The sequence below is a fragment of the Mchenga conophoros genome, linkage group LG16, assembly GCF_057382185.1.
Source record: "Mchenga conophoros isolate Kocher_MC1m ecotype Shallow Benthic linkage group LG16, M_conophoros_male_GT1.1, whole genome shotgun sequence".
NCBI lineage: Eukaryota > Metazoa > Chordata > Actinopteri > Cichliformes > Cichlidae > Mchenga > Mchenga conophoros.
The window spans coordinates 25,559,998-25,578,659 of NC_140541.1; the positions used below are offsets into that span (position 1 = coordinate 25,559,998).

Below are 18,662 nucleotides of genomic sequence, written 5' to 3' on the forward strand. Positions count from 1 at the left end.
TAGTTATATGATTGGTTTATGATGAAACGCACTTCAGGAAGTGATTGCTCTTTTTTGTTTCGTTTCAGAACTTGACTCAGCACCTTGTGTTGCGAGGCCTGTGGATTTGGTATTTCTATTGGATGGTTCAGAGCGTCTCGGGGAGAGAAACTTCCTCCTTGTTCGTGAATTTGTTCAGAAGGTTGCAGACAGGCTGGTACTGGCCAGGACCAGGACCGATCGAGAGCGAGCCCGTCTGGCACTGATGGAGTTTGGCAAGGAGTCAGAGAATCGGGTGGCTTTCTCTCTAACACATGACCCTGTCCAGATTGTTAACAATTTAACAGCTTTACAGTATCTAGATTCTTCTTCAAGCGTGGCGCCCGGCATCATACATGCCATCAACAACATCCTGGTTAGAGGAAGCGCCCGGCAAACGAGGCCCAATGCAGAGATTTCATTCGTTTTCATTACAGATGGTGTCACTAACAGCGACAACCTGGACGAAGCGATCAGTGCCATGCGTCGTTACGAGGTGGTCTCCACGGTGATTGCCACAGGAAGTGATGTTGATCAAGAAGTCCTGACAAAGCTGGCTATGGGGGACCAGCACGCCATCTTTAAAGCAGAAAAATTCTCAGATTTTTTAAGGTCCGGTATGTTTGATCGTTTCATCCAGTGGGTGTGTTAGAGAGAGAATGCTCCTGTGAGCCAATACTGGTGCTACAGCTGTTAATCCAGCATTTTCAAGGATAATTAAAATTTATTTCAACCTGATAGTATTTTACATTAATGTGGCTGTTGTGGCTCTATTGAGGAAAGCATCCTACAGTGAAACAAGACTGTGCTCTCTGCAGCTTTATACTGGGTCATAGTGCAGTCCTTGATTTTACCCTCTGAGGATATCTCAGATATCTCTGAGGATATTCTCCATCTTTGAGACCATGCAGAGCCAAGAGCCAACTTCATCCTCCACTTTGTTTAACACCTCACATGTGTACTAAAATTTAAATTAAAACAAAACTTTGACAGGATTTTGTTTTAGCAATTTGTAGAAAATCATCCCAACACTTTCATTTTTGGATGCAGATGCAATTAGCAACAGGTCCACTCCAGGCAGCTAAATTCTAAGCTTAGGTCAGAATCAAAAGCAAAAGTTAAAAGACTACATTGTCTGGATAACCTCAGGAGCTCGCGCTTGTTTCCTCTTGAAGCTTGTAGAGCTGCAATGGCCAAACTGATTGGGGAATACACAAGGTTGAAATAAACTAGATTTCTTCTTTAACCCATAGACAGTATATAAAAGAAACACAGGCACCCACTATGTTTGAAAAGTGAAGCCATGTGCCATACAACTGAGGGTCTCTAGGTGCTTCCTTGTTCTGTCAGTGGTTAAAGTAATTCATTGGCAGCTGCAGCTCAAGCAGAATTTATGGTCCCGCAACGGTGGTGCGTTCACTGTCCGGTAGCAATCCAAGGATGGCCTGTCTGCCTGTTGCCAGATGGAGGCAGTGTGCAAAATATGTGGTACAGCAGTCTGTGGGTCACTCTAGCTTGTGCTGCTGTTGGTACATCAGACAGCCGTGGAGAAGAGCAACTTTATAACATACAAAGAGCTGAAGTGAAAATTAGTGTTTAAAAACAATGAAAAGTGTCCAATGTCTGTGCTTTTCATGTTGTATTCTTCCGCTAGCAGTCCCTGCTCTATTCTGGCCCTCTTGTCAATGAATCAACATTCGGCACACGCTTGCATCATCTGCTTCTAGACACGTGCAGTCAGAATGTTGGGAGGCCTGCACCGGAGTGTGTCTGGGGTGGGTGGAAAAGAAACGTGTACACAGACGGACACATTTACAGGACCATAAATTACACTTTGCCTTGTGTAACTCAATTTAAGTGGGACTAGATTTTTTTTAATATACACTATATTACCAAAAGTATTCACTCACCCATCCAAATCATTGCATTCAGGTGTTTCAATCACTTCCATGGCCACAGGTGTATAATATCAAGCACCTCCATATGCAGACTGTTTCTGCAAACTTTTATGAAAGAAAACTCTCAGGACATCAGTGAATTTCAGTGTGGTACCGTGATAGGATGTCACCTGTGCAACAAATCCAGTTATGAAATTTCCTCGCTACTAAATATTTCATAGTCAACTGTTAGTCGTATTATAGCAAAGTGATGACAGGGACCCAGCCATGAAGTGGTAGGCTACATAAAGTCACAGAGCAGGATTAACAGCTGCTGAGGGTCATAGCATGCAGAGGTCACAAACTTCCTGCAGAGTCAATTGCTAAAGACTTCATGTAACCTTCAGATTAGCCCAATAACAGTCTACAGAGAGCTTCATGAAGAAGGTTTCCAAGCACAACACAAAGTGTCAGGGTTGTTTTTCAGGAGTGGGGCTTTGCCCCTTACCCTTTTAATGCCTCAACACAAAACACAAGATATTTTGGACAATTTCATGCTCCCAATGTTGTAGAAACAGTTTAGGGAACACCTGTTCGCAGTGCACAAAGTAAGGTTCATAAAGACATGGATAAGCGCGTTTGGTGTGGAAAAACTCGTGAGCTGTGGGCCAAACCTTCTCGTCCAACATCAGTGCCTGACCTCACAAATGTGCTTCTAGAAGAATGGTCGAAACTTCACATAAACACACTCCTAAACCTTCCCAGAAGAGTTGAAGTTGTTACAGGTGCCCAGGGTAGGCTGACAATAATAAACCATTAAGAATGGGATGTCACTCAAGTTCATATGCATGTGAAGGTAGACGAGTGAATACCTTTGGTATATAGTGTATATGGATAAGTGGGACAAAACCTTTTCCATTTTGAACCATTGTCAGCATACTCATGGCCCTAATTAAATTGGCATTCCCACCTCAGAAAAAGGGTTTTTTTCTCCAAGAGTTTCTCACATGTTTCACCCTTTTTTCCAAATATGGTCACTTCTGGCTCCAAAGTGCTAAAGTCAAGGATTCAACATGGTGATCCACAAACCAAAGGTTGGCATTATGGTGGCAACGTTCTCTTTTTTTTTTTATACAGTCTATGCTTTAAACACAAAACTGGTTTAGTTTGCTATGCACTGTATAATTTGCAAATGATGTCACAGCATTGTGCTTTGCTACATCTTGTCAGAAGATCGATCAGTATTTTCATACACAAAAATATAATGCAAGTCATGCGCTCTTAATCAACCATAAGGCTTTTAATGATTTTTCATAATAAACTGTCAGTTTGTTGGGCACTGCATTTCTGTCTTCTGTAAAGTCTATAAGGGTTTCTTTATTTTTCAGTGCATACTGTAGCCATAATTACTACATAAGTACCACCTTAAGACTCACAAGAACTGCAGTAATTTTTAAAATCTCAAACAGAACACAGAAAGCCTTTGCCTGAAGTATGCGGAATATTTTTTGTAATTTCTAAAGTGAAGTACTTTTAGACAGCATGTGTAAACCACAGTTGATCCATTAAGTGCAGAGTTACAAAGTATGGCAGGACTCCAAGTGGGAGTGAAGGAACAATGGACGGCTGAACTGGTTTGGTCTGGCTGGACTGAGAGCGTGCATTCTTTTAATTTCTCTGGAGTCCACTGCAAACACTCCTCTTCCATCTTTTTTTCTCTTTACATCATATCCAGCTGCACAGAGAGGAAAAAAAAAAAAAAAACATGCAACCTCTAAGAGTTTATACCTGAGAGCTCAACACATCACACACGCCCCATGTAGATACACAGGAAATGGTTTTAACACCATTCGAGTCACAACAGTTACATAAACACGTATTTAAATAAAAATAAAGAAATGTCAGAAATAAAAACTGCACGCTTACCAAGTCATCAACATCTCCAGTATCTTCAACTGGTGCAGGAGCTGCCTCCTCTTTCTTCTCCTCAGCAACCAGAAACTGAGAAAAAAAAAAAACCAGTTTCAGTCAAAGAAAGAGACTAAAGATCATCTCAAATTCATACGTGTACCAAATTCAAATTAAAGTCACCTGATTAGCTTCGGCTTTGGAGACCGAGCTTCCTTCCACCTCATCCTTGCTGATCAGCGTTAAACCATCTGTTGATCAAACTCAATGTTAGATACAAACTGCCTGAATTTGAGGCAAAACTTTTTTTTCTCCCCGCAAAAAAATAAAATGAAAAAATCACCATTTTCATCAGAATATTTTAGGTTTGCAATGTTTCTTTAAACAATTTTCCTAGTTTTTATGAATTAACAGTTTAGGAATTGCAATTATTTAAATATACAGGCCCTCGATTCTAAAACTAACTCAAAAAAAATCAAAACTACCTGGTTTACTAACATAATTTTAAATATAAGGATTGTTTTCAATACTGAAAATCCTTTAAAGCCAATAGATTGAAGTCTAGAAGCTTTGGACATCACTAAATGTTATATTTCCTCCCTTGAGATGATCTGCTACACCTTCACCTCAACAACCTTCAGTTGCTGCTTTTTTGTTGGTCTGTCTGGTTTCAGTTTTGTATTTAATAACGAAAATCTGCTTTAATGAGTGACTGACATGGTGACTGATGTGGCCATTGTAGACTTATCCCATTTCTTTCCCTTGAGAAACTTGGGTTGCTTTTGCAGTTTGCTTTTTTTGCAATTTGCTCTTCAATCAGTTTTCAGCATTTGACAGGATCTGAGCAGAGATAATGAACTGATCACTCTGTTTCTATCAGCAATCGCATCCTCAATCAACAAGTGACCACCGGCATAAGACTGCCTCCACTATGTTTGACAGATGATGTGGTATGACCTGTCCCTCGTTGTGGTACAAATTAATCTTGTTTTCATCTGTCCAAAGAACTCTGCAGGCACTGTTAGGTGCTTCCTGACAAAGTCTAATTTGGCCATCCTCTTCTTGAGCATAAGAAGACAAAACCAAGTTGTAAACCCTCCGTTTTTCCATTCATGAAGGCATCTCTTGATTGGACCTACTTCCTTCTGAGTGTTCTTGACTTGGTTAGATATTGCGAAGTTGGGAGAAACACCACAGCTCTAATTAAAATGGCGTATCATACCTTGAACGAGCAGTTCCCAGAACACCTCTAGTCCTCTGTTTGGGATGCTTCCTTTCAGGGACTGAAGGTAGCTATTGTAGTGTTCAGCATTTCCCAGCTGAGTACGAAAGATAAAACATTTAAATTCCGTTTAACAGTCTTGAAAAAACTCTAATCTACATACAGACACATAAGCAAATAATTGTGTGTTCAAGAAAAGAAACAGAGTCATAATCTTATTAAGGCTCATAATCCTAAAAACGCCAAACCAACAGCAAACACCGCATCATCATTCGCTCCTCCAAAGGAAGAGCAATGTGAATGTTTATTTACCTTAACGGATTGCTCTCTGAAAGCCTGGATACAGGTGATGCTTTTCATGTAGTACTGTGTGTTCTTGTTGCTTAGCAACTGCTCTATCCTGTGAGTCAGCTGCTGGCAGACTGGAAGGACATAAGGGTCACCGCAACCAAACAAAGAGATAAACATAATTACAGGGGCTGTACATGAGTGATTACGGTTTATAGTACAGGCAGGAAAAAAATAAATAAATCAATAAATAAATTCTGGAGCTCACCTTCTCCGAACGGAAGAATTTTCTGTTTGATCAAAGCGCGGAAGTCTCGAGCTGGGTCAACACTTCCCACCTGGTTAGGGAATGAAATGGAAGTTTTAAAACGTGTCAGTTAAAAAAATTGATGATTATCCAGAACAGATAATAGTTATCTCCATCAAGGACACTGCGTGATGTCCTGCTGCTTGTTTGTTGACGAGAATATCTGAATAACTTCTGTCATATCCATCCATGTGGATCCAGGTGTTTTCAGGATACTTCACCACTCCACGAGAGGGCAAAATTGAACATTTTGTGCATTTTATATGTTCAGAAATACTTAAGTTTAACTGTTAAGCCACTATCTTGATGCTGTTATCATGTGATCAAGAAGATCCAAAGACTTAATTCATCCATGCTGTAGAAGAAATTTTCAGCCTCTCTTATAATAGAGATCAACTGGATCCTGGATAAAAGAGGCCCTGTAGCCTTTACACAATCTGCTGGAACAATGTGTTGGAAATATATTCATGTGACAACTTTATCTTAAACTAATTTTCCTCCCTATAATGGTTCAGTGAGCTTTATCATCAAAATGCCCATCCACCAACAGAAAATACTGCCACATCTCAAAAGACAGCATGTTTTTTGGAAGGATGGAAGAAGAGCCATTTAAGTACCTGATAGGACAGACAAACAGGAAGGACCGAGCTTGCATAAAAGCAAGCATGAAAGGGGCGAAGTGCACCAGCGGGAGGGACATATGGTGGACAAAGTGGAGCAGGTGTGACTTAATTTCTGTTATTTGTCTCCTCTTTTCGTTCCTTTGTATGTAGATTGAAAAAATATTCATAGGGGAGGAGGCTAGCTGCAGCTAGGGCTGAACGATATATCGCATTTGCGATAATATCGCGACATGATCAAGTGCAATTTTCTAACCGCAAAGGCTGCGATTATACTGCGATTATAAGGCTGTCCAAATTACTACCATATCCCAGAATTCATAGCACGGCCCAGCCAAACTCCAGTTTCCAGCAATGGCGGCCGCTACTAAGTTTTAAAATTACTCATACTAATCTTTCTGGGTCACAAAATAAACTTTTAACATATTTTCAGGCGAGAAAGTAGTTGTGTAAACATCAAATATCTGCTCGGTTTATCAAGATATCCCATATTTGCAAAAGTGCTTCGACGTTTTCAGAGGCGTCTGCTACCCACCAGCTCGACAGCTAGCCGGGAGCTCGAGGGTTACTGATGCGGCCGAGAACGGCACAACTCCCGGCACATCATTTTCAGATCACCGCGGAGTTTCGCTGCTCGGGTTAAACGTAATATATAAGTCACTTAGACAACCTAAAAATGTTATTGTTGGGCTTTTTTCAGTGTTTTGTTTGTTCGTGAGTAAATCGGTTTGGCTGAGATTAAAGTTATTAGATTAGATAAAATAAAACTTTATTAATCCCCCGGGTGGGTTCCTCCTTGGTTTTCACACAGCTGACTAAACGTCAAACAGAAAACTTATTAAACAGAAGTATGAGACAGTCGAGAATTTACACCAGTGTCTGGTTATATTTTAGATAGCAAGAAGCAGACGGCCGAGTTTATTAAACTCCACCGAGACAGCGGTGACGCTAATCAGAACTAGCCTTCTGATTAGCTAATCAGAAGGCTAGACCGTCCAATTTCACGCCTTTAAACTTTAAAGGCGTGTTTGTGTGTGTGTTTATACAATTGCTATTATGTTTGCACTTTATGTGTAATGTTACTGACTGCAGAGATCAGTAAGATGTGTGTATTTTTTATTTATTAGTTTTATTTATTTAATATTATTTTTTAATTGAATGACTGTCTAGTAGTTCACAGATGTCGAAAAACTGAGTGTGGTAAAGCCACTGATTTTTTTTAATGTATATTTCTGCAATCTGCACATTGTACTGACTTTCATTTTAATGTTTACACCAGGGTTCCTTGTCAGCACTTTATGCTCAGATGTTTGTAAGCTAAAAATAAACTATTGTGTATGTTCAAATATACTGTTGTGATTGAAGAAGTTAAATAAAAATGTCAGTCATCAATTCATGCATCACCTCATGTCATCATAACAGAGGTCTGTCTTCCAGGAAAGAACAGTTTAAAATTAATGTAATATAGTATTGGCCATACTATATGATGTATTGCTTGTCTTTGTTTAATAATACAGAAGACAAAGACCTTAAAAAATAATCGCATATCGCATCGCAATCGCAATATTGGGGCAAAAAATCGCAATTAGATTATTTTCCATAATCGTTCAGCCCTAGCTGCAGCACAACCACAGCGGGCCCATCTCCTAGGATTATTAAGTCGTCCAGCCCTCCCCCTGATTCTCACCGAGGTAACAGAGCCTTCAGCAATGTCGGCCAAGTTATACTCCTCTGCTTCATCTTCTTTTACTTTCTTTGCCTCGGACTCCTCTGACCTTCAAATGAAAAATGGCAGCTTGTTAATATCTTGAAAGTCAATCCTGCTTTTTTTGTTGTTGTTTTAACATTTTTATAACCAGTAAATGTAAATGAATCTTGCAACAGACTACTGTGAAATGAAACAGCATAAATCATATAATCCTTTCCAATATGCATTATTGTCCATGACGCACCACGTCACAGAAGCTAAACTTACTCTTTGCCAAAAATCTGAGCACTAGTTTTAAGCTTCTTTTTCTTCTCCACTTCAGTGAGAGGAAATTTCCTCTTCAGCACGTCAAGTGGATCCTGGCAGCGTTCTGTAATAACCTCAGGACGATCAAGAGCAGCTTTCAGCCATGGCTCTATCGGAGGAAGAGGGGTACCGGGGCTTACTGCCCGATGGTGCAGACACTAAAATGATGGTAGGAGAGGTGAGCCAAACAGAGACTGAGCAGGAAGCAATTCTGGCTAAATAATAGTCAATTACTAGCTTGTTGAGCTGTAGTCAGACAGATGAAAGCTTTTTCGTCTAAGCTGAAATAACACTCCACATCTTCTTCAAAAAAAGTTGCAATCTGCCTCTACTCAGAAGTAAAAGGAGACCACACTAAATCTCTTTATTGCAATCTGGACTGCAGTACCTGGAAGTGCCTCTGGAAGGCAGGGTTGGGAATGCGATGGGGCTTGAACAAGTCTCTTTGTTCTCCGTTCTCATCTTCTTCTACCAACATCATGGAGTCAATCAAAGAGTCCACAGCAGACAGCTGAGCATCTACAGCAATCACACGACAATGACGGCTCATTCAAGGTTACATCTTAATCTCATTTACACTATACAGTGCAAGTCGAATGAAGTCGATATCATAGAACTGTGGGGCCACAGCTATTAGACCAGCAATTCTGAATCTGTGCCAATATAAACCATGACTTTTTTCAGATGTTTGTGTACAGTGATTTATGCTTATGCACTAAAACGTTGGCTTGAACTGAAAGAACACTTTATCTCTTCTGCAGAAACATTAAGCCTGCACACTGAGGCTGTTTTTCAGTGATATTAGAGACATCTTGCTTTCAAAATAGACAAAAGTTCATCATTTCTGTTTTTACCGATACATAATATTTAAAGCAGAGTAATTTGCAAAACTTCAAATGTACTTGCAGAGTAAGACGATCTTGGCAAAACTCACAGCCAAAAAAGTATAATTAAACAGCAGATTCACTCGACCTTTAAATATAATTTTTTTTTTGGAGGGGGGGGGGGGGGGGGGGGGGGACACATGGTTGTTCAGTAGGGAAACTTAAGACTAGCGAATATTTTTGACAGTGAAGGCCTTCTCACAAGCAACTTTGTCGACCCCATCAAAATCAGTTTAACCAAAAGGCATTTCCAGTTGAAACTGGCCGACATATCCTCAGCATAACCATGTATAATATCCACAAAACTTAAAAAGAGGTTATACATACACAATACGGTAATATTATGTTGAAGCTCACTCCGCGAGGCTCCTGACTATGGTAGCTGTAATGCTCCGACAATCCATCAACCAGTGCGGCTTCGTAGCTTAGCAAAGTCGTACTAAAACATTTGACAGATTTTCGAGCGCCGTGTACCACATAAAATCGTTTCGAGGTCAGTAAACACAACCAGAATTCATACATAAGGCACACGGGATTATAAGGGGCACTGTCGATTTTCAGAAAAATCAAAGGATTGATTTTAAGTGTGCCGTATTTTCCAAAAAACACGGTGATAACGACGGCCCGCTAGCATGCTCTACCAAAAATAGTGCTTTGTTCTGTATCTGACAGACGAAAGCTAAACCAGTTCCACACCACTGAAGTTGCAGCATTTTTACAAACCAATTCTGGTTCATCTGTTTCATTCAACGATCCACTTTCGCTCTTCTCATTCTCCGTCGCCGGCACGCTTTTTCCTCCATGTGCGTATGAAAACAAAGGCACTGCGCATGCGCGTTTTACCCATATTCTATTGCGATATTTCATTTTCTTATCATTGCCCAACATTATACCGGTATTACCGGGAACGGTATGATATGGCCCAGCCCTATCCCCTAAAATAGAGAAACGGTACCTGATGGAGTAAACTTTTTGTTTTCAAGAGAAGGAAACGTGAACTGCCTGAGGTCTTCCATGAACGGCAGCTGGATGTACATCAGGCACTACAAAGGGTGAGAGAAGCATCGTTAGCCCTGTGCTAATAGCCACAAATGTAGTGAATATATACATAAAGGAAAGCGGCTCTTCACCTCAGAGTCCTGCTTGATACAGGGGAACGCTGCGCCCACCTGAGGGTTGCTGATGCGGTTAAAAGCGTAACGTACAATAGCCACCATCTGGAGTTCATTCAGCGCGCGGATAAGAGCCGACAGAGCCACTCCTGCGTGCTGCTCACGCAGCACAAAGTTGACAATACATGTCAGTATCAACATGTATTCAACAGCCGTGTAGCATTTATCTCCATTCTTACCTCATCATCCCTCGCAGCAAAGATTTTGATGATTTGAGAACCCATAAACTGATTACGACGTATCTGAAAGAACAGAAACAAAAACAGCCTCAGCCTTAGACAATAAAGCTACTTTCAGTTTTACTCACTCGGGGTTGCCAAAGCACTGCATGTTTGCATTTTTCCCTGGATGCCCCTCCTGTTGCAACCCCAAATTGATCTGTGTCTTCACAGAAAAGTAAACTACCGTGCTCTGTTTGGTGAATCCCAGCACAGCGAAGCACTTCCCATCGTGCTTGTACTTCATCTGTTCTTGATCGACCTTGGAGAAGGGAACAATGTCACTTCCATAACGAAAACCTGGGAGCAGAAAAAAGTGAACTTAAATGATCACCTGAGCTCAGAGTCCGTCTGTCAGTAAGCACAACCAGAATTCATACATAATGCACACCAGATTATAAGGTGCACTGTCAATTTTTGAGAAATTTAAAGGATTTTAAGTGCGCCTTATAGTGCGGAAAGTACGGTAGTGGGAAAACGCAAAACTAAACTCTGTTTGAAATGGTCCTCCATACCTTGGATGATGTCGTCCTTTTGCACCTCTGTCTCATTGTCATCGTCCAGGCAGTAAACCGTTTCTCTCTTCACATCATCTTTCTGGTGAGATTGAGCATCAACTGTAATCCACATTTTCTTCAGCTTCTCATCGGTCACCTGGAGGACGCGACAAGCAACATTTCTAGGTCACAAAACACCTCACATGGAGAACATTTACATGACCGTTACTGGTGAGATAGAAATCAGAAGTTACTCATTACCAGAAAATTACATGAATACACTGCATCTTCTCAAAGCAGTGTAATAAGCATAACACAGCAAAAGGGAATTAACAAAATAAGTTTTAAGCAGTGATTTAAAAACAGTCAGTGATTCTTCAAACCCCGTACAACCTTCTCCAACCTGTACATAAATATTACATCATCTGTTTTTTAATAGTTATTCAACTGTATTCTAAGCACCAGGTATCTGTTAGAATTTTTTGAGTTTACTTAACTAAAATTAAATGAGGCTAACATATCATTTGTGTGATTGTTGTTTTGTTTTTTTTTTTTTTTTGGGGGGGGGGGGGGGGGGGGTGTTTCGGGCATGTTATGTTTAACTGTCAAAGGCTTGTTAGAAACTATGAAACACATCATGCAGACTTCTGGATGTTAGAAGAAAACTAATAGGCTACTGCTCATGAATGACAGTAAAGGCAGGAAGGTGTCCTTTAAAACTAAACATGTATAACATTTATATAAGAGCTGGACGATAGAACGATAACGATATGTATCGCGATATAACTTTTACTCGATAGAGAAATTAAACTATCGCGATAGACCTCGCCGCTCTTGTCCTCTTATATAAAAAAAAAAAAAAAAAAAAAAAAAAAAAAAGGTCAGCCAATCCAAATTCAGTAGCGCAGAGCCGAACCAATCACAGCCGCAGCGTCACGTCGCGTGACTTGTTACGTACAGCACAAGTGCCAAGCTGCACGTGTGTTTGTTTGGGAAGCAGCCAGCGGGTAATGGAGCCAGCGCATAATGGAGGAAATGAGTGTGCAGACTAGAAAAATCAACCGAGCGTGACCGAAGAGAAAACAGATGATGGTTCCAACGCCGGAGAGATTGTCAAACGGAAGAGCCATAGAAGTTCCGTAGTGTGAAGGTATTTCGGCTATTTCAAGTCTGACAAAAAACAGAGTAGCGTGCACTGTAAATTGTGCCGAAAGCAAGTCTGGAAATACAATAAACTGGTGCATGCGTCACACTGTGCGCCACGTTATTGTTTCGGTGAAATGAATTTCTACAATACTGTTACTGTTAATTCTACTCTCTGCAGTGTTTAAATGCTTACATATACACACAGTTACTGTCCCTCCACACATAGGACTCGGTTCTGCTTCTATGCCCCAGCTTTGTTTACTTTTCCCCACCGAGGCTTCTAGTCTTCTGATTGGCCAGTATTTCTGCACGGTTAGGAATCTAGCGCCACCTGCTGCTTTGGCATGTTCATAGCAGCGTTTTCCTTCATTTCTGCCTTTATGTGTGGACGGGATTATTTTTTAAAACGAAAACGGAAAATCTCCGTTTTCAAAAATACCCGTGTACGTGTGGACGTAGCCTCAGTCTCTGACTGGAAGCGCTAATTCGTCATTCGGCTTTTGTCAGACTAAAGTAACTGTTAAAACTGTTTGAAAAGCTAAGCTATACAACAAGGAGAGATTGAGAATTTCCTTTTAGTTCTCAGTTTATTTGATATTGACAAAAGTTAGTCAGTTTTGTCTGTTCTTCTGTAAAACAAACTAAGATTTATTTTTAGAATTAATATTTTGTTTCTAAGTGGAATTGACAATTTAGTCTGTTTCGTTTGTTCTATTTTGAAACTTAAACGCTTTAGCGGCTGCCTTTTGTGTAGTTTGCAATATTTGCCTTTATTTATCTGAAAAAGTCTCATGTTCCTTAAGTACATCTACCCTGTTGAACTTATTATGGGAAATAAATATTTAAATAAAAACAAGCTGCTGATTATTTCACATTTTACTTGTGAGCAACGGCACATTTAAATCTTACAAATATAGTTATTTGGCTTATATCGTGATAGATATCGTTATCGCCTGAAATGAAAAAAACATATCGTGATATGAAAAAATCTCATATCGCCCAGCTCTAATTTATATCATAGTTTATAATATAGCACGTGTATTTCAGCAATAGCCGATTTATTTTAGTGTAGTGGTGGACAGTCACACAGCTTATGTGGGCGTTATCTGTGATACTCCTTAACTATAATTTATCCACGCTAACTTCTGTTAACCATTCAGACAGTTCTTTTGAAATGAAAAACATAAACACTCATGTCACCGGTAGGTTTCCGCTGTGCCAGCTGTTTAAATTACTGCTGCTTATGCAGTAACCATGGTAACCACGGAATCTGAGCGGCTGGATCGACGGAGGTCAGACAAAAATTTTACATGTATGATCTTAAAACAGGACACAGCCACTATACATGCTGGCCTCATATCAAATGTGAACGTAGACTGAGTCTATGTTTGACGTTTGTTTTATATCTAATCTTCCTCTCAAACATTTAAACAGCAGCGAGTCTGCAGCTGAGGGAATATAAACTCAAACTGTCGGAACAAGTTTGATCATTTCTTGCGTGTATTAATTTGGTGATTTATTAAATGTACAAATGTTATTCTAATCTGCAGCTGAGTCTCTTACGCTGATGAAAATGCAGATACCACAGATCGCCTGTTCGACCAATCACATTCATTCCACTTTGATCTGCGACAAACTGACACGCTCATCTCTGTTACAGTGTTGCATTAAACTGCTATATTTTTGTGTTCTTTATACTGTAGATTTTCACGTCTCTGGAATAGTTGGCAATAATCATATTGTAAAATCATATTGATATGACCCGTGAATTATTCCTAGATGACCGTTAGATTAGTTTGATGCTTAAACTCTGGTTAACTCAGAGAGCTGAAGATATTGTGGATATGCTGACCTCGCTCCGTGGTGTACAGGGCAGTTACTACATGACGGAAACACCAACATTATTTCTTTTAATAAAGTTTATGCGTTTATACACAGGTCACGCTGATTATTACACAAAAACCCAAAGATCAGATGTTAATCGGATTTATTTGCTCTCTCTCCTCCTTAAACATGTTTTTAATGTTAGTTATAATTCAGAACTGGCGACTGAAACAGGTATGACACATACGAACATCAAGAAATAAAAAACAGATAAATATAACCTCCGTAAATGAAGTCAGTGTACAGCGGGGATTATGGCAGCTGCGCTTTGTCGGCAGTAATAACAGCTCGATTGCTTGCAAGGCGAGCGGGTCCCACGCTCTGCCTTGAGACTGGGCTGGGCAGACATTTCTGAAAGCCAAAGCAATGCTTTTGACTCAATCAGCGTTAACTCCGCCCCCACGGTTTGATGGGTGAGGTTGACAGATAAATTATTTAATGGTGAGAACTGAAGGAGTCAATAGTGCCTAAATGAATTAATTAAATACACCATTAAATAATTATTTAAATGTGGCAATGATTAATTAAAATATGAAATAATTAAATTAATTAAATGTGTCAAAAATATTTATTTAATTAATTCTTTCCCATTTTAATTAATTACTTACAATTTTAATTAATTATTGCCACATTTAATTAATTATTTAATGGTTTATTTAATTAATTCATTATGGCAGTCCTGGCATTCCATAGCTCCAATGTCCTGATGGTAAAAGCATGGCTAACACCAGAGTGCTCAAAAAGACCCCACATTAGGATCTACAACTAAAAGCTGGCTTACATCAACCTATCTGATGTGTAACTTGGAGATAGCCCTAGACATGCTTTAAAAAAAAAAGTTTAAAATACACAGTCAACTTACTGCTTTGTAGCCAACGATTCGGATGGAGAGAGAGCTGCCTATGGTCAGCTGACAGGGCCAGGCCACGGGTCGCCTCTCCACCCGCTTGAACATGCACAGCTCCTCGATCGCATTCCTACAAGATTAAAACACATGGAAGGAGATAAACTTGATCATAAATTAAAAACACTTCCACTGTTTGCCTGAGTTCAAGTCCAGTGAAATAGATCACAGATTCTATCCTGGTTCTCAAAGATAAACAACACTCTGAAAATCTAAGGAAGGAATGTTCCTTTTCCCAACATTAGAAACAGAGCAGACATTGGTGACTCAATACTGAAAGTATTTCGCGATGCTTGGTACCAAAAATGATTCAATTAAGGGCGCCATCTCTAGAATGTATTTTTTTTTTTAAAGACTTCCACTACATGATACATTGCAGGAAAATGGGAATGAGAGGGCAATTTTTTAAGTATTGGGCAAGAACTGGCTGAATGTTTGTAAATGATCACATACGGCAAGAACAGAAATGTTTAATTTGATATTTCTCGCACTGAAACTGAAAGCGCATTTCGCAGGTGGAGATACTAAATGTTGAAGGTAATGTTGTTTTTCCACTTTATTTTTAGAAAAATGTTAATTTTTGGGGGGAGTTTTCCAGAAATCTTGATAACTGCTTTTAAAAAAAGCATTCACAAGACTTTGGTTACTTCCTGCACCCCCTTCACAGAGATCCTCTTGATTGATACAGTATGATAACATTTTCTCTCCATCTTATAGATGCAATTTTTTCTACTTTCCCCTCCCTTACAGTCTGATTGGCAAGCTCCTCATTACTCTGTGTGCACACTCACCTGGCAAAAACAAGTAATCTAAGACACCAAAAATCAAGTTCATCCTAATTTACAAAGAACATTAATCCATTCCAGAGAACAAAAGTGTAACAGGAAGTCCACTAACCTGAAGGTGTGAATTTCATCCAGGCCGTCCTCCACATCCAGGCTCAGCATCATCTCTTTCACCAATTCCTTGTTTTTCTTCTGCTCCCTGGACAGACCTTTGCCTGTCCCCGGGTGACCGGGATCTCTTCTCTCTGAATCCCCTTGACCCTCCTTATCCTCTTCCACAGGGAAAGGCAAACTGGACATCCAAAGATTACAGTTACATCAAGAAAAAAACTAAAAGATTGATAAAAGTAACCAAATATCATGAAATCTGCTTCAATCAGCTTTACAATTCAGTTTGATAAGCCTCTCCTGCACTCTGCATTTTTACCAGTTATCATCAAAATATTGATTATCACATAGAAATATTAATATTTTCATCATCTTAAGTATCATATAAAGTAATAAAACATTGTGAATGTTTATGTTTGAACCTTACAAGAACTGCACGGTGATGCCAGACTGAGTGAGGTTCTTGATGATAACCTCCAGGCTTTCTTCGTTGGTCTGGGTGTTGAGGTCAGTCAGCAGGGCAATGTTGAGACAATCATACTTTTTCCCCCTTAGAAAGGTACCATTAAGTACTGAATACAGGTTTTATTTTTCAGTGAAGTGCATGAATTATTTATGAAATACAAGAGAGTTTCTTACTTTGTTTCAGTATGAAGAAGATCCATGCAAACTACAAGGGCATCCAGCCCTGTTACAGAGCAGTTAAGGAGGCTCAGAGAAAATGTAAGCACTTTATCAATTTGCACAAAAATCTTATCCCACAGACTTCAATAAAGGGTCAGTCTTCATCTCACTAGTGCCATATATATTAGTGTTCATAAAAAACACTAAAAGAAAAATAAAGACAGGATCCAAGTTCTAATCAAAGTTATCCATGTTCCCATGGAATAAAAAAAAAGGAGGAGGACTGGATAACTGTAAAATCATGTATAGTACTGTGCAATACTCCTTCATTTCTTTATATTTTCATTCCAAGCAGCCAGACTTTATTGTATTTTTTTAAGAGTGGGCTTGGGTTATAGTTCTCCAGGATTTCTGAAGGTCTGTCACAGATTTTATTTGGACATGTTAAGAAGAATCTTATTTGGGGGGGATTGTTTGTATGGCTACTTAACACTGACCTGTGAAACATTCAAACATGGATAAAGGCCCACATTCTAAGAAGCGCTTTGATAGTCCTTCAAGAAGCCTGGAGAACAATTCCTGAAAGAAATTACAAGAAAGCTGCCTATAAGAGTTAAAGCTGTGATAAAGTCATATTTGGTGGTCATACCAAATATTGACTTTCAAGCTTCAAATTTTCTATAAATCTCGGCACTTATTTTAAATCAAATCAAATCACTTTTATTGTCACATCACATGTGGAGGTACACTGGTACAGTACATGCGAGTGAAATTCTTGTGTGCAAGCTTCAATACCATAAGAACAAGCAAAATATAAGAATGGCTAAATCTGAGAGTTTTTTTTAAAGGCAAATATAATGAAATGATGGGCAATTCAAGACTTTTAGTACAGTGCTCTGCCTGCAGAGTTAGGTTTCTACATGGTATTAATGAAACGTGTTCGGGAGAAAGGATACAGTCACCCTGCTGACTCTCTGGTTGGACCTGATTTTCAATCTCTATCAGTAGTTCACAATCAGGGATCATAAGGTGTCGATGTACTCTGATGTTCTGGTACTGGCCATCCTGGCTCAGAGGGTTGTCTGTGGAGTCTGTGCCAAACAGGACCAAAGCCAGCTCAATCTTCGTCTCTGAAAAAACCTGACAGAGGAAGGGGAAAGCATGTTGGGAGGGTGCTAAAATCAGCCTCATTAGGGTGCTTTGTTTTATAAATGTGCAGTTGTACCTGGCGCTGGACAAACTTCTGGATGACTTTTTTGGCAAGTTCAAAGGAAGACTCTTCCCCGGGTGCAGAGTTGGACATGGTAAGCCCCACATCCATGCACAGCACCACAGCTGTCTGCAGAGGACATACTTATTTAATTTACGACACTTAGAGGTGCCAAAAACACAAAATTACTTCTCAAATGCTGCGTTAAGGTCGTGCTTTCTCATGCAGATAAGATAAAACGAATATGCGAGCCTTGTATGCACTGAATGAGGAGCGTGACCGTTTCAGGCTGGACATGTCTCAACACGCCGCTGACGCTAAACGTCTCAAAAGTTCAAAGAAACATAAAAACAAAATGTTCCTAACGAATAAAAGCTGCACATTTAATATCGTGAATAGTATCTAACAAGCATGTATAAGTCCGTGACTTATCTCTTTAACAATTGAAGATAAAACAACTTACTTTTGAGCCTGCCATTTTTTCTTCTTTTCCCTCCACCAAAGCAAAGACTGTGTCACTTTGTTATGGATCCGGAAAGAAACAATGAACTAGGAACCGAAACTAAGTTTCTATTTACGATGAGACTTCTTCCGTAGACCTTATGAATTTATTATTGATTGTTGTTCACCTTAAATTACAATGTTATGTCAAGACCACTTTTGTGGTAGTAAGACTGAAGAGGCGGTCCGATAAAAGCTAAAATGAAATGTAGGTCAAACGCCCTCCGGCTAACCGCGCGCCTACAATATGCAAACATTTCCGAGCTGTGGTCAAGATTTCAGAAATACTTAATTCATACAAATAATAATTCTAACTAATCACTGAAAATACAAAATAATATAACAACATAAGTATTAAAATAAAATAATAATAATTTTAAAAAATACAAAATCTGCGCAAATTTTAACCTTGTCATCCCTAAATTGATTGTTTTGTGTTTTATTTACTAACGTTACTTAGATTTTTCATTTGCAA

The 18,662-nt window shown here is 39.4% G+C and overlaps 2 protein-coding genes across 3 annotated transcripts in view; one reads left to right on the top strand and one right to left on the bottom strand.

Moving 5' to 3' along the window:
* The window catches only part of LOC146556911 (collagen alpha-2(VI) chain-like), an 18,804-nt gene extending 15,565 nt beyond the window's left edge, over positions 1–3,239 (top strand). For both annotated transcript variants that reach the window (XM_085250576.1, XM_085250577.1), the window contains exon 28: positions 69–3,239. In XM_085250576.1, coding sequence (XP_085106702.1) covers positions 69–670 — 602 coding nt within the window. In that variant the 3' untranslated portion in view covers positions 671–3,239. The remainder of the gene's footprint in view (positions 1–68) is intronic.
* On the bottom strand, positions 3,170–18,329 carry LOC146556912 (DNA repair protein Ku80-like). Its single transcript, XM_085250578.1, has 21 exons — positions 18,150–18,329; positions 17,702–17,815; positions 17,433–17,616; positions 16,492–16,540; positions 16,280–16,402; positions 15,857–16,036; positions 14,918–15,032; positions 11,044–11,182; positions 10,716–10,828; positions 10,490–10,552; positions 10,269–10,406; positions 10,094–10,181; positions 8,643–8,773; positions 8,216–8,412; positions 7,928–8,015; positions 5,582–5,651; positions 5,338–5,447; positions 5,026–5,122; positions 3,987–4,054; positions 3,822–3,896; positions 3,170–3,630 (listed from the first exon to the last, which is right to left on the bottom strand). The coding sequence occupies exons 1-21, from the start codon at positions 18,162–18,164 to the stop codon at positions 3,616–3,618; spliced, it is 2,172 nt and encodes a 723-aa protein (XP_085106704.1). The 5' UTR covers positions 18,165–18,329; the 3' UTR covers positions 3,170–3,615.
* Positions 18,330–18,662: the final 333 nt, after the last annotated feature.